At 31.7% G+C, this 15680-nt stretch overlaps 2 protein-coding genes across 2 annotated transcripts; one reads left to right on the top strand and one right to left on the bottom strand.

Moving 5' to 3' along the window:
- Positions 1-226: 226 nt before the first annotated feature.
- On the top strand, positions 227-1502 carry LOC146910371 (dolichyl-diphosphooligosaccharide--protein glycosyltransferase subunit 4A). Its single transcript, XM_085723116.1, has 2 exons — positions 227-302; positions 1245-1502. Exon 2 carries the CDS (start codon positions 1245-1247, stop codon positions 1356-1358), a length of 114 nt encoding a protein of 37 aa, XP_085579242.1. The 5' UTR covers positions 227-302; the 3' UTR covers positions 1359-1502.
- A 776-nt stretch (positions 1503-2278) lies between these two features.
- Positions 2279-7046, bottom strand: LOC146910370 (fusaric acid resistance family protein). The gene is made up of 3 exons (XM_085723114.1): positions 6453-7046; positions 4258-4425; positions 2279-4132 (listed from the first exon to the last, which is right to left on the bottom strand). The coding sequence occupies exons 1-3, from the start codon at positions 7005-7007 to the stop codon at positions 2414-2416; spliced, it is 2442 nt and encodes an 813-aa protein (XP_085579240.1). The 5' UTR covers positions 7008-7046; the 3' UTR covers positions 2279-2413.
- Positions 7047-15680: the final 8634 nt, after the last annotated feature.

Below are 15680 nucleotides of genomic sequence, written 5' to 3'. Positions count from 1 at the left end.
TCATTAACCCGTGCGGTAGCACGGGTCGGCGACTAGTTGCTATTTATCAATTCAAAATAAGCAAAGGACTATCTTGAAAGATGCTTACAATTTCGGGGATTAATTTGTCAATTAACTAAATATTTCCATGTGTTTGGAAATTATGAATTTGTGATGGGTAAAATGGTCAAACCACATGAAGACTAGACTCTTGTGCTAGTTATTTGCATCAGAGTTTTGTAAGGTTATACAGAACGAGACCTAAGAAGCACGACCACAACATTCGCCGGAGAAGAAACACCCATTTCCACCGCGTTTTCAAGGTATCATCGCCTTCTTCTCAATTCTCGTTTCTCTCAATTTTACTTTTCGATTATCGCCATCATCATTATTTTATTTTATTTTTAAAAAAATCGTTTTGTTCTACATGTCAAATTCACTATGCCGACACTTATTCTTACAGGTGCGACACTTTTTTTACTTGATATGATTTACGAGTTTTCAGATCGGGGATTTTCGTTTCTGTTGTGTGTTTTTATATATATTAATTCCTAAATTTTTCAGATAATTCGGATCGTAATGAAATTGATGATTCTGATTACATTTCTTAACGATCTGTTTTGATTTTAAGTTGTAAAGGATTTAAGATTTGATTAGGAACAAAAACTTTTGTATATATGATTGTGAGAAAATATATGTTACAATTGGTAAGCCTGGTTAAAAATTGTTGACAAATGTTGGATATGCAACTGTAAATGCAATCCTGATGTGGTTGCAGAGATTTTGAAATCCTTTGATATATTGTGAGCCTGATTGGATTGATGTGTTTGAGTTTATCTACTGCATAAGCACTTGTGAAACTGTTTGGTAGTATTTATGAAAATAGCTTATGAGATCGAGATGTTCATATTTCACAAGTTGTTTTCATCTTATTTTCATAAGTTCTCTAAGATAGTTTATAAAAACAACTTATAGCTCATAGCTATATGCTGCAATTTAAGTTGTTTTTCGAAACAGGGCCTATATTACTATAAAAATTGGGATCAGGGCTTATAGCTTCTCACAATTTTAGATTATGATAAGAAGTTTAGCTAGTTGGTTCGTTTACCCTTCTTGTTGCACATTTGAATTTGTGGTCTTGATGGTATGCTTGATTGTCATATGGCAGAGCCTAAAAAAGTAGATTGATTTTCATGATGTAAATCTATTTTGTGATATCACAAACCAGGTCACTCACGAATATTTTTTTTACTATGATGTTACAGATGATTGATGACAATGATCTGGGTTTCTTTGCCAATTTTCTCGGCGTCTTCATCTTTGTGCTGGTGATAGCATATCACTATGTCGTGGCTGACCCAAAGTATGAAGGAAACTAGAAGAGTTTTGAAGTTCAAGATGTAATTTTTTTTATGTTGTAGACTGAGATGCTTTACAGATGGAATTCTAAGTGATATAATTATGAACCTCGTTTTGGGAATATTAATTTTAGCTTGGTACTAAAAATTTTATTAACATCAAAAGAGCACACCATTTTTATTTTTTTTTGTTATGCTTATGTGTGCTTAAGACCGGCGATGTTGTATGAAATGAATTATTAGGCGGTAAAGAATAGGTGTAGCAGAGATGAAGATGTTGTGTTGGATGTGTGGTAAAACCTGACAAAAAATAATTAGAAATGACAATATTAGAGAGTTGGGGGTAAACACCTATCAAAGAAAAGATGCTGGAAACTTGGATTAGGTGGTTTGGGCATGTAGAGATAAACCTATTGATTTTGTAGTAAAGAGAATAGATTATATGGAGGATAGTTAAATCATTAGAGGTAGAGGAAGACCTAAAAAAAACTACAAGAGAAATTTAGAGATTAATGAGTTGGATAGAGATATGATATATGATGGAACATCATGTCGTAGTTTGATTCATGTAGCTAACCGCACTTAGTGAGATAAGACTTGATTATTGTTTGTTGTATGCGTGAGATGAGACTTGTGGTCATGGAACTTTCATAAATAAGCTAATGTAAAGAATGAATTAAGGTTAGTAAGTTTACTAGATGATGTGCTATAATATCTTGGGCAATCATGATGTGAGCAATATAGTATTGTAGTATCTTTTTTCTTTGTGAGTTCAGGCTAAGATATCATTAATATGTTTGCCTTTGTCATGGATGCTTCTTGACGTGCATTGAAGAATAAGGTAATTTATTTCCTCAAGAATTGGTTGATACCACATCAAGTATTGATTTTTCATTTTTGGATGCTTCAAAAGTTAGATTTTAGAGTTGGATCACTTTGTCTTTTCAATTGGATGATTTTATATAAGATACTACCTCTGATAAAAAAAATTTATAAGATACAATGTACATGTAATTGGTCAACTCATAAATCTAAGCCTCTTATTTGAGTCATTTTTGAGTCTAGTGCTAGATTTACTATGTTTGCAGAGGATTGATCTTAGAGTGAATTTCTTTGAAGTTTGTTTGACTTGCGGGGTTCTCCCATATAAGTAGTTCTTTTATTTCACTCTCAATCTTGGTTATTTCTCTCATCAAGCTACTGGTGCAGAATCCGAAGCAGCTGTAATGAAAAAGCATCTGAATTTTAAGCATCTCCTCATCTTTGTTGGTAAGAGTTTTGCCAGCAATTTCCTCTAGATGTTGGAGGAAAGAGTTTGTAATGCTGTCAACCTCTTCATCTCTGTTCAATATCCTAAATGTGTCTGCATTGAGATATTCTTGTGACTCGAGATCGTGAGGAACATTTTTGCTCTTCAACTCGTTTTCAAGTTTCTTAATAGACTTCGTCGTTGTTATTTCTTCCAAGCTTTTCAATATTGGGGCAACTTTGTTCTTAAAAATCTTCACATTCTCATTCCCTTGACCTTGAATATCCATCCAAATTACTCCATCTTTTTGTGCCAATTGTGAGACATGCTCCATTGAGTATGCCACAAAAAGCAAGAGATCTACCGTCCTTGATAGAGATCCCAGCATATTGCTGTAGCAGGTAGTATGAAATGGTACGAACCAGAAATTTGGCTCCATTTCAGCTTCTGCTGTAAATTCTCTTAATCGACACACAAGAGATTTAAGCTTCTTGTGCTCTTCTCGCAGTGCTTGATAACTTGAAGACGACGTATCTCTTTCGTTAGGGGTAGTCATGGCAATCTGCTTAATGCAATCTTGGAGTGTTCTGAAGGTTTGAGAAAGTTCTGATTTTGCTAGAGTTGCAGCTCTTGAGGGGCTTAATATAATCTCTATTATGATGAAGCAAGTAAGTCCTATTGTAGCCTCTGCCATTCTAGCAACTCCAAATTGAGTCGGGGTACTATAGTTCTTCCTACCAAGGATCAACAAGGCCCCTATAACTGTCGAAATTGCCCCAGATTCCCCATACATTCTACTTTGCCTGAGAAAAGAAGAGAAAATGACCCATGGTATAAGAGCTAAGAACCTTAAATCCACAAATCTTTGGAAAATGAAGCTACATATGATCCCGTAGATTGATCCCATAGCTGTTCCTGTTCCTCGTGCGTTTGCAACTGAGAATGTTGGCTGTCGTCCAGTCACGAAACTAATTGCAATTGTGAGTCCCGCCCAATATGCATTATCCCTATCATATATCAAACCAAGGAACACGGCAAAGCCTAATGACAGAGAGGACTTAAATGCAAAGATCAAGCTTTGGTGGCTGGGAATCAAGTTCATCAAACGCTCGCTGAGCTTGTTGGAGCTACATTGGGAATCATCATTTTTCTGAGCTTTTTTCTGCACATGGTCAGTTTTCTTTGAAATAGACAAGTCATCTCGGAGAAGTTGCACACAGTATAAAAAGAATGATGTTGGGAGATTTTTGTAGGCTATGGATGGGTTTTTGTTGAAAACGTCTTGTTTCATTTCTTGAGTTGTGGTTGCATCAAAAGGAACAAAACATTTAGCTTGCTGGTCTAATTTTTGGCTGATTTGTTCTCTGCAATTGAGCAGAACACCTCTTAGCTCCTCATCAATAACACCAACAGGAAAAGACATGCCACTTGATAGAGCAATGTCCATCCCTCTTATTGGTATTTCCAAATCTTGCAGTTTCTCTTCTGGGTCAATGCAACAAGAGTTGGAAATTATTGTTTGAGGTCTCTCCCAATGCATGCCATCCTGTTTTTTTATAAAAAAAAAAAACATATAACTTATTAGTTTATTCGCAACTGCTAGGAAATTTAATATTGAAGCTACTTCAATGTTGAACTTGAATGCAATGATTTAAGCTTTGCTTAACTTACCAGTGTAGTTGTGATACTATGGAGAAGCTTGGCTCCTGTTGTGGAGAGGTACTTGGCTTTAGTTATAAAACCAACAGCAGTTGAGTTGTCTGAGGCTGAGATGGCCTCTATATTGCAATTTAATCTCTCAGATGTATTCTCAATGTATAGTTGGTGGAACTTCCTTGCCTGAAAACAAGACAATGTGCAAAGTGTGCTTTTAATATCTTGGCTTTAGTTACACATGCATTGTGTTTTCACATCTATCAATAAATATGACAACTTATGTGTTCGAACAAATTAAATGCCGTAATAATACATTATTGGATGCATGTGTAAAATAACTTTACACTAACATTGCATGTAAATTAAAGGAGTTTAATGGATATATTTTGTAAGTAAAAACTACTTTGTCGCAAAACATAATTGTTGCAACACTAACATTCAATAAGAATCAACTATTTTTTCCACGTCATATCATTGAAGTGGGGGGTAGTGAGGTAATTTGACACAGTACAGATACAATTATTTTAAGATGTATCCTATTTTCTCAAATTAAATCTATAAATAAAATATGATAAAATTATGATTTTAGAAAGTTGCTTAAAATATTGTTGAAAAAGAACTTCTGTAATACTATATGTGGTAATTTACAAATATCAGAAATTATATTAAGAAAAATTTTGCTTGTCAAATGTCAATGCCTAATATAATAATTTGGTTGCGATAGTAACATGTTAAGATTTTTTTCTTACTTTCCAGTCAAAAAAACAAAGATTTTTCTTACTTGCATCAAATTATACAGGATGCGTCGATGAGATCAGAGAAACAAATTGACATTAGTTGGATTGTTTTTAATCGGATCATTAATTTTTTTTGTTTCTTATTACGAATTATTATGCTAAGTGATGGGAGAATGAACCAAATGTCTTTCTCTTCATGCAAATATACACAAACACTTGGAGACAGATTGGCTTGCACTGTCTTCTGTCTTGTGAAAATGCTTTATTGGTTACGCAGACATATGAGTTTGGACTGGATCCATCCAAATTCCAGATTTAAGTTTTTAAATATATTTTATTTTATTTTTTTATAAATTATGTCAATTCAAACGTTGGATTATATATTTTGTTAATGATTTATATGTATTCAGACATTCATTTTAATGATTAAATTGGTTAATTTTATATTTTACAAAAATTAATGAAGGTGTATAGTACGTTAAATTGAGCCAAGTGACAAATGCATAGTGACATCAGAACACAATACAGCTTGCAACTTTCATCATGTATTCTCTTCTCAATCATAAAGATGTTGATTGGATCCCCAATCGATTCCTGGAGTTTTGGAACTATATTATACCAAATATATTATTATTCCCCCTTTTTTTTAAAGGTATTATTTCCACATTTTGAAAGTGTCATAAATATTAATTATATATCGTCAAAACAAAAAAGATTAATTATATATAGAATATAGATAGATTATTTTGTTGACAGTATTATATATATACCGATCATAACAATAGCAATATTTAATTGTTAAATATGACTATCAGTTATTTCGATTGGGTATGGCTCATAGTTACCAACATGTAGGCAGAGTCGTTTTGCTAAATCACGTAAAAAAAAAAAAAAAAAAGAGTCGTTTTGTTAAAGACACATTTAACTGAACTTTGTTAACAATTATCGAGTATTCATTGTTTTTTTTAACAAGAATTTTTGTGTATTCATTGTTTGTGTTAATTGTTTTTGTAAATCATTTGTACTTCTAACAATTTCAAAACACAAAAAAAAAAAAAGGTTTTGATACTCAATAATGTAAAAAAAAATATAAGTTATTTTGTATTTGTTTATTGAATAAAAATGATCTTATGGAAAAGTTACCGTAAATAGCTTCTCATTTTAAATAGTTTGTACAAACAGATGAAAAAAAATTAAAGTGATTATTTTGTTAAAAATAATATTTTTTTACGAAAAAAAAAGTTTTTTTGAACAGGTTTTACGAAAAAAAGTTGTAACAAATAACCTAAGATCACTTAATTTGCTTCTGCATCTGCTTTTCTAAAGAGAAATGAATGTCCTGTTTATTCTAAATTGTGATTACATTATTCATCCTCCATGTATCCACTTCAACAAAAAAAAAAAAAAAAACATGTTCTAAATTCAATACATATATCTAGCATGATTCTAATATTAAAAAAAAGTTTAAGTTACCTCAATGTAAGCAAACCGAGGATAGGGCAGGGGCAGCAACATGGCCAGAACAGAAGCTATAGCTCCAAGTGCAGTGGAACAAGCCACATGAATTGAATGCGTAGCCACTCCTTCTTGTGCACCATGTATAACTGTGCTGACATATACTATCACAAGCTGTCCATATGCAATCCTTTTCGTCAACAAGTGTGTCGATTTGGGCAGCGCCACCACAAATGCACCGGTAGCCACTGCCAGCGCAGCCATACAGTTGCCGAAGTTATCGGGTCGTATAACTTGCAAGCTAAGTAGAGAAAAAATCATAACCTGAATGGTTGCCAATAAAACATGCCAACAACCTCTAACGGCGTCACCAAGTGTTCCATCAGACAACACTATGAGAATTGTTGTGACATAGGAAATAGATGGAAATTTAATGTAACCCTTTATAGGTTGAGGGCTATATAGGGCAGTGCAACCAACTATGCTGCATGCTAAGGTTGTTCTTAAAGCAGAACCAAGACGAGTTCGAAACAACTCTGTCCTTGTTTTTGCAATTGTTGTTGTTCCTGACATTTTAAAGAAGGTGGTGGTTTTAGGCACAACAGAATTAATAATTATGACTTCAAGTTTGGAGCTATATATAGATATTAGTAACCTGAGGATTGGTGTGTGTGTGTGTGTGTTTATTGTTTTATTTTTGTATTTTACTAATAAATGATAGACAGCAACAATTATCATTTAACATTTTTTCAACATTCCCCTTAAAAAAACATTTTATGAATAAAAAGATTGTCCGGCCTTGTGAGTTTACTTTTAGACATGGTAGGTTAGACATAGTTATCTGGTGGGAAAAAATTCTTATAGTAGAAAAGTACTACTACTGATACTTATGTTGCAAAAGAATTTAAAAAAAGTGCCCGAGATTGGCCAATAGTCATTGAGTCCAAGCATGTGAAGTCTACTCTTTCTTTATCCAAAATTAGATATTCAACTATAAAGTTGTAAATGAAGGAATTATATTAGAATGTATAAAGTCACTGTTGTATTGTTTAAATCCAATATTAAGTTAGTTTCCAAACAAGCTTGTAGAGCCAGCCACTAATTCTAACTTACTTTTTTGTTACTATAATTTGCAAGGTATATTTTTGCCACCCTTCCTCAACATGATAAGTCCCACCTCTCCGGCTTTGTTTGAAAGTTTGAGAGGGGAGTGGATATTTTTATAGACAATGATAAATGAACGTTTATCATTAATATATTTTTAATTTTGAGATTTTACAACAATATAAATTGAATTTGAAAATTTTATTTAAGAGCATTGTTATTGCTCTCGAGAAAATATGTCCTGAAGAGATCATGACAAGCTTATAGCTATGTAAATTTGTTCCTGGAGGAAAACAAGGGAGGACATTGTATGGCATAAAGAAAATATATATTAAATGTAAAACGGCCATTCATGGAATGTTTGATATGTTATCTCTTGCGATAACTAACAATCTCTTTTATCTAAACCTTCCATAATCCTTCTCTAATACATTCGAGTTTCTTCAATTTAAGGGGAGTTTCTTCAATAGTTGGGAGACTATCATTTCTTCCATTTTCTTTTCCTCCTTCATTTTATACAAAGTTATCCCCTCTCTTCTCCTCCAAACTCATAAATGAAGTGTCTATTTGGTATTGTGATGGATTACCCGAAATCATGGTGAGCCTCCATAATTTTAAAAGAGTTACACCAAACATGCACTACATTACAAACTAAAAACGAAAAATAAGCATACAAACATGACATTTTTATGTGATAACGGGGGGGGGGGGGGGGGGGGGGGATGTGAAAAATGTAATTATCTTTGATTAATCTGTATTATTATGAATTTTATATTTAAACATCGATTTCACTGTAAGTGATGAATCACTTTGGTCCAAGCAATTTCAATGTAAGTGATGAATCACTTTGGTCCAAGCACTTTTGAGAAAGACTTGCTTAAAATACACACATATAAGCACTTTTGTTGTAAATGATTAAATGAATCACTTTGGTCCAAGTACTTAATCTGACTACCATTTAGTACAAAATGTACAGTTGTCTTATGTGTGGTGTGGAATCCAAACTTGAACCAAATAGGTGAGCCACAAACCCAACAAGTTGGTCTGATCTTGATGTTCTAATGCGGGGCTAGCAATTGATCAAACAAATAAGGTAGACACTTAGTAACTGTCTTGACTTTCTCCACCTATCGTTTCTATATCCATTTATTATTATTGTTTTGTTACACGTACGCTTCTTTATTATCTCATCTTAGATAGAAATACTATAGCCATCTTCTCCTTGCATATGCATGCATGTTAGTGATTAGATTACTTTGTTCTCATCTGTTTTTAGCACACTTCATATTCTGGTAAAGTGGTATGTGTAAACTATATATGAAGCACCACATACACGAAAATGACGCCGATATATCGACAGTTATCATCAATTTGACAAGATAAATTGTTTGAATGTAATTATATGTGTTGGTGTTGTGCTAAGTATCGATGTGCAAAGCGTGGAACTTCCTAATTGTTGGGTTATGAGGGGAGTTTGGATGATCATCCACATTGGCCAATAGCAACTACTTTAGTGTGCAAGGCACTCAATTTTTACCCAAAACCTTAAGATATTAAGTTTATGGGTCTTCTCACTTATAAGTGTTCAACGTCATTAATTCATTATATTTCCGTAAAGCGGAAGTTTTTCATCCATATACCCTTACTTGCACAATCGTTGACACTCACCACATCAATAGGACACGTCGTCTTGCCATCATTGTCAGGATGACTTTCGACACAAGGGGTCGATCGAATCATTTGTCGGACAATCGGCTCTGATACTAACTACATAAGTGGTTGGAGACCGCATCTTAACTCAAAACCTTGAGACATTGGATTTGTTGGTCATCTCACTTATAAAATGTTCAATCCATTTTTTCAAGTAATGTGAGACTTTCAACCTCAAATTTGCTTGCTACACACTACACAACACCCACCGTTCAAAAAAACTCCTGAATCTTACATGATTATTAGTAACCAATATAGCACCGACACTTTAAATTGAAAGTGTGTTCGGTGTTTGACGTGTATCATTCGCACATGTGAATAAATTCAATCATTTCCACTTTTTTTAAAATTATTATTGGCATGTACATTTTGTATATTAGCGTATGTGTTTGTGTTTCTTATACGGTAAATAACTTTTATATGGCTCTTAGGGATTCAAATGCCGGGAAGGATAACAAAAAAGAAACTCAAATTGAATTTCTATGATTGAGAGGTTTGTTTGAAAATTAATGACACACTCAATGCAGAGTATGATGCATGATTTAGACTAGAAAATTCATGTGGATCGGCTAAAATAGTGTCCTATGATCTGGTGACAGATATATTTTCATTCCTGAGATCTTTATATGCCCTGGGAATTGATCAATTAATTAATACCAATAACATCACTAAATTATTAATGGTGGATAGAGTTCCCTTTAACCTAGGGTACTGGGTTCCTCACAACTCCACCAGAGAGAATTGGAAGAAAAGTATAGATAACCATTAACGATGAAATATGTGACAACAAACAAAAATGACTTATCGAAGTATTAAATGAGACGAGGCGTCTAATACACTATTGAGCTAAAGTTGTGTTAGATTTTTTGGTGCTAATGATATTATAGCACATATTGCTCCAAGATGCAAGAAATCAATTCTCACTAATTATACTACACATGAATCATTAAGGGTACACCTAGAAGGCTATGAAGCAGCAGTAAAATCAGTTAAAACAAACCAGAGGCAATGATGAAAGGGTTCTGGGATGGACTGCCACTTGTGAAAATGGTGCATAGTATCCCTTATGATTTAAATTGTAGGTTTAATTGTAACAATGCAGCTGTGTTATATTGGGAAAAACTCAAGTTTAACCTTGAAAATAAATTTGTCTAAAAAAATTATAAAGAATGACGCATTTTTTACCCGAAAGAATGAATTGTATTCAATATAAAAATCTAACAAGAAAGGTTAGATATCTAGGATTAATTGCAAGGTATTTTATAAGTTTGCTTAATTTGGAATTTATGAATCTAGATCCGATCTCTAACGGTGTATTGGTAAAGTGAAGTGTTCTTTAAAGAATCTCCAATGCTTATGCCATACTCAAATATTGTTCTTAAGTTGGTTTGAGTGGGACAAATTATACCAACTAAGTTTAAGAACAAATATCAGTTTTTCTCTAATGACAAAAAGTAAAAAGAATATAAAGTGATCCCACTGCTGTATTTTAACCTTATTTTTATTCCAACTAAAATAAGTCTTGTGAAGATTAAAAATATTGATGGAAAATTTTATATGAACCAAATATTGACGAATTTTTTTATAGAAACTAAAAAATACGATTTTTTTGTAGCAACTGAAAATAACATTCCGAATATTTATCGGAAGCATATACTTAATTAACCCAATTTAAAAACAAAACAAACATTCAAAAAACTTTACAAACTCATGACAACTATAGTTATTATTCTCATAAACATGTGTATTTAGGTATTTTCTTATTACTCCTTGCTTTGATATATGTGGACATCTTTTAGTTTTTAGAAAGAAAGAAAAAAACAAACTATAGACACCTCATTTGAATTCTAAATATTTAAATTTGGCTTTCAACTAGTAATGTATTTCCCCCTTTATTTTTTCTTCTTATAATTCTTATTATCGTATTATTTGGTGGGGCCACCTTCACATTCTTCTCATTCTTTTTATTGAACTACCATTGTATTCTGTGTATTGCAAAACTGCAGTACTCTATTGTTTATTTTCTTTGAGATTTTTATTATTTGATTTCTTCTCAAGTTTCTTCTTTCTTGTCGACTTCTCCAGAATCATCTTTCTCAACAATTATAATATTTTCTTTGTCATCGTTTGAAACTTCCTCCTATCAAATATCAAATATAAGATAATGTTAAGAGTCTTGCGTTGAAAGATGAACAACTGCGAAAGCATTTCCCAAGGATATTTTTATTAAAAGATATGATTTTAATTTATGTTTATATGTGAGGGAGTCTTCACCTTATAAATCAGTTTTTTAAGATTGAGTTAGACTTAATTCAAAGTATAAGATGATATCAGAGTCAATTTAAGATTCGTTAGACATCTTCTGCTATTTGGCCGCTTTAGTCGTGCTCCAGATAGAGTCACACGTTGAGAGATATGACTTGAACATATGTTTATCAGTGATGATAATCCTCACCTTAGAAATCAGTTTTGTAAGATTAGGTTATGATTAAATCAGCTTTAAGGCTTTGTTTGAATTGATGAAATATGATGGAATGGGAGGGGCATGCTCCACTGTTTGCAAATGCAAAGAATGAATAGAATGATATGGAATACAATAGAATCTATTCCATCACATATCATTATCTCCTTTTATTTTTCTTTCTCACAAATTGGGATGTATACAATAGAATGGAGAATTTTAATTAAAGAAACTCTTTTATCCATACGTTATAAGGTTAAATATGTTTTTGGTCCCTATAAATATATCAACTCTTCATTTTAGTCTCTAAAAAATTTCTTAAACTTTCAGTCCTTCAAAAGTTTTCTATCTTCACTTTTGGTCCCTCCTTTTAAGTAAAATCATTTGTAGAATTCATATTTTTAAAAAACAAAATTGCATAAAAGTTTATAATATTATACGAATATTTCCAAAAAAAAAAAGGGAGATATTTTTACAATATTAAACACATTTCTTCACAATTTCATTAAAAAATACAAAGATTACACATGAGTTGACTTAAAAAAGTGATCAAAAGTGATGAATAAAAATTTTATGGAACTAAAAGCCAAAAGAAAATTTTAAAAGGACTAAAACAAAAAGTTGATATATTTACGAGGATCAAAAATATATTTAACCATATTTTTTATTTTATCGGTGAAATTATGCTCCGTCCCTTTTCCTTCTTGTTTATTCTTCTATTTCTCATTGCTTGTAACTCTTCCAGGTTCTTTCTGCGTTCATACGTGTTTTGTTTCTATTTCTTACTTTTATTCTCACTGATTTATAATCTTCGTATTCAGTACGTGTTCTTGTTTCTTACACCCTCTGATCACTAATGTATGCAAAAATTGACATTTTGCATTCATTCAATTAATGATGTATATAATCTTTATTCATTCAAAGCTGCTTATCCTTTGTGTATCCGTTTGCGTCAGCATTGGCTTCAGACATAGGAAGGAGTTCACTGATTCTCGATGGTTGATATGATTTTAATCAAAAACAAATTTATTATAAGATCTACTTTCTAAATATATATATATATATATATATATATATATATATATATATATATAAAATATTCTTTTTAACTTATACGCATTAGTACAGTAAAAAAAAAAAGAGTAGACAAACAAAGCACGAAGTATCCGCCTACCCGCTAGTAGTTGTATACATACAACAATCAAATAAAAATATTGCTCTCTCTTCTTTCTTAAACCCTAGCCGTAGCAACTTTTCTTCTTCTTAATCAACAAAAAAGAGATGATTTAGGGTCAATTTTAACATGAAATCACCTCATTGAAATGTTTTTCTTTCTCTTTAGTTAAATAAGTGATTTTCACATATTTTTAGTTTTCTTTCGTTTGTTTTTGTGATTTCGTCGTCTAGCACGACTTTGTTTATTTTGATTTCTCGTTTTTGTGCGATGTGTTTTTTATTTTCCGTCTTAGTATGGTTTATTTGATTTAGGTTGAAAGATTAGTTTTGATCAAGTGTATATTCAATCAATGACTTTTGCGTTGTCAAGGTTGCGAATCCGAAAACATAAGTGTTTTAATGGCTTGAATATAGTCATATTTGTATGCATATATACTATGTCGATTTATGTTGTTCACTTGGATGTTGTGAGTTTGTTTGCAGGTTCAAACTTTTTGTTTTTAACAACTTTGAATTTGTATTGTATTGATGTACTTTATCAGCTTGAATAAATGAATATCGTTTATTTTTGTCAAATAATAATAATAATAATAAGGAAAATGTTAACTTGTGCCCTTAAGGCACAAGTTAATGAAACAAATATAGAAATAACTCATTGGAATGTGTGCATTTCATTTAATGTTTAGCTTTTTAATGAGTTGAATGCACTAAATTTTATAAAATATTTCTTTTAGGTTTCTTAACATGTGCCCTAAGGGCACAAGTTAACACTACCCTAATAATAATAATAATAATAATAATAATAATATAAAAATATCATAAATTGTTTCATTTTAATCATTGTTAAAATAATGAAATGGAAAAATTGTTCCCTTTAGTCATAAAATACTCAAACAATAGAATAAAATATTTTTTTCTATTTTGTTTTGTTTCACTCCATTTCAAATGTTCCATTTTGTTTTGTTGATCTAAATAAAGTCTAGGAGGCTTATTAACCTTTGTAACAAATAGAAGGACGACATCGATATGGATGGTAAAAACAAGTGAGATTGATGGGTTATCTGTTTTTTTAAGTAGATTCAATTTGGTGGGATTTTTTACCTTGCAATTTAAGTTTGACCGCCCATTTAACTCTAAAAAAAATGGACAAGTGTGGGTTGCTCCCTTTGGAGGTTTAAAAGAGTGTGATGTGATAGTTACTGGGAGGTTTAAGAGTGTGCTGCGGTGGTTAATAATTGAAGGGGGACGATAGCACACTCGATTGAGTTACGGTATTAAAGCAGTTAAGGAGTTAAAAGTTCAGAACTCGAATCCTAACAAAAGAGAGATTACTAACATGACAATTGGTATACTAACTTTGACATTAAAAAAAAAAGAGTTAAGAATTGAAAATTACCCTTGAAGTATGTTAAACAAATTTCATGAGTGGGAAATGTTGCATTAAATTTCCATCTTCGTCCCAAACTATAAGTCACTTTGACAGTTCCATATATATTGAGAAATATGGACAGTTTCGTGCAAAAAAGAGAATTACAAGTTCTTTCATATACTTATCCTTCATTAATTATACATTTCATTGATATTCTAAATTGACTTATAGTTTAATTTTTTTTTTCAATATGACTTTAATTTTTTTCAACTTTTTAAAAGTTTTCATTGAATCTGACCATATATTCTGAATGAAATATATGATTACAAATAGAAATAAACATATTATTTGGTTTAATCAACCTTTATCACAAAATTGATATGTTGATATTTTGACCTTAAGTTTGATGCACCATATTTTTGTGATATTGTTTGCTTTAAGTCTTGTGCAAAACGTTTTATCCTTAGATGAAATACGTCGTAGTGAATTGATGAAAGTGATTAATTATAAACTCTTGCCTTGATTCTCAAGCAACATGAGTTTATTTTTTTTTTTTAATGTAACCGAACTTTAGCTCACAAATCGAAATTAAAAATCTAAAGGAGTTTGAAAGAGGTCCAAGGTTCGATCTTGAAAATTAACTTGACTGCTTACATTTGTCTATGAAAAAAAGAGCTAAGGGTCTACGATCACTCATATCCATGTCTTAGGCCCTCATTTTCTTGGCAATGACAGTAATCTAAAGTAAACCTCGATAACTGACACAGTAGGCTGTTAACGATGAAGAATTATCTTTGGTGAGTTAGTGGAAGTATCTACAAGCACTTCAATACTCAAGTCACTCATTGAGTGATTGGGGGAAGAGTCTTATTGTTTATAATGGACCCATGGCTTGGTCTTTGCCATGAGTCAGTCCCATTTGGGCCTTTACCTATATCTTAAATATATTTTTTTGTTACAAGTTTGGAATTATTTATAAACAATTAAATTAGATCATTATTTTTAGGATTTAATTTCTATATACTTATAGCGTAAAACTTTTTTACATATACATCTATTTAATTTCTGTATACTTTTTTTTGAAAGACTTAATTTCTATATACTTGTAATGTTAAAACTTTTTAACATATGCATATATTCAAATCATTATTTTGATGCGTATAAAATAATAAAATAAAAAGTTTAAAATCACAAGACAATAAAATTGAGGGAAGAAATAGAGAGGTGGGGAAAGAAACAAAAGTTGAGTAAGACATGAGAATCCAAGAGAAACTCCATTGGCTCTAAGATAGTCAGGCCCAATACGATTAGATCCACAAACGCGTAAGCTATACCAGCCAATCAAAATCTGCAGACTAACAGAACATTCTAGAACGAATTAAAACCCTAACTATATAAGCTAACTCACACCACTATTCTTCGTCCA

This window comes from Medicago sativa, chromosome 7 (assembly GCF_051527215.1).
Source record: "Medicago sativa cultivar Bolivia chromosome 7, Bolivia_mono, whole genome shotgun sequence".
Taxonomy (NCBI): domain Eukaryota; kingdom Viridiplantae; phylum Streptophyta; class Magnoliopsida; order Fabales; family Fabaceae; genus Medicago; species Medicago sativa.
The sequence above is the reverse complement of the archived record's forward strand: the minus strand, read 5'-3'. Positions and strand labels throughout refer to the sequence as shown.

Excerpts from the sequence above, each read along its gene's own strand:
- LOC146910371 (XM_085723116.1), top strand. The coding sequence starts at position 1,245 with ATGATTGATGACAATGATCTGGGTTTCTTTGCCAATTTTCTCGGCGTC.
- LOC146910370 (XM_085723114.1), bottom strand. The coding sequence starts at position 7,007 with ATGTCAGGAACAACAACAATTGCAAAAACAAGGACAGAGTTGTTTCGA. Across the intron at positions 4,426-6,452 it reads CTCGGTTTGCTTACATTGAG|GCAAGGAAGTTCCACCAACT; the intron begins GTAACTTAAACT and ends TCTTGTTTTCAG. Across the intron at positions 4,133-4,257 it reads ATAGTATCACAACTACACTG|GATGGCATGCATTGGGAGAG; the intron begins GTAAGTTAAGCA and ends ATAAAAAAACAG.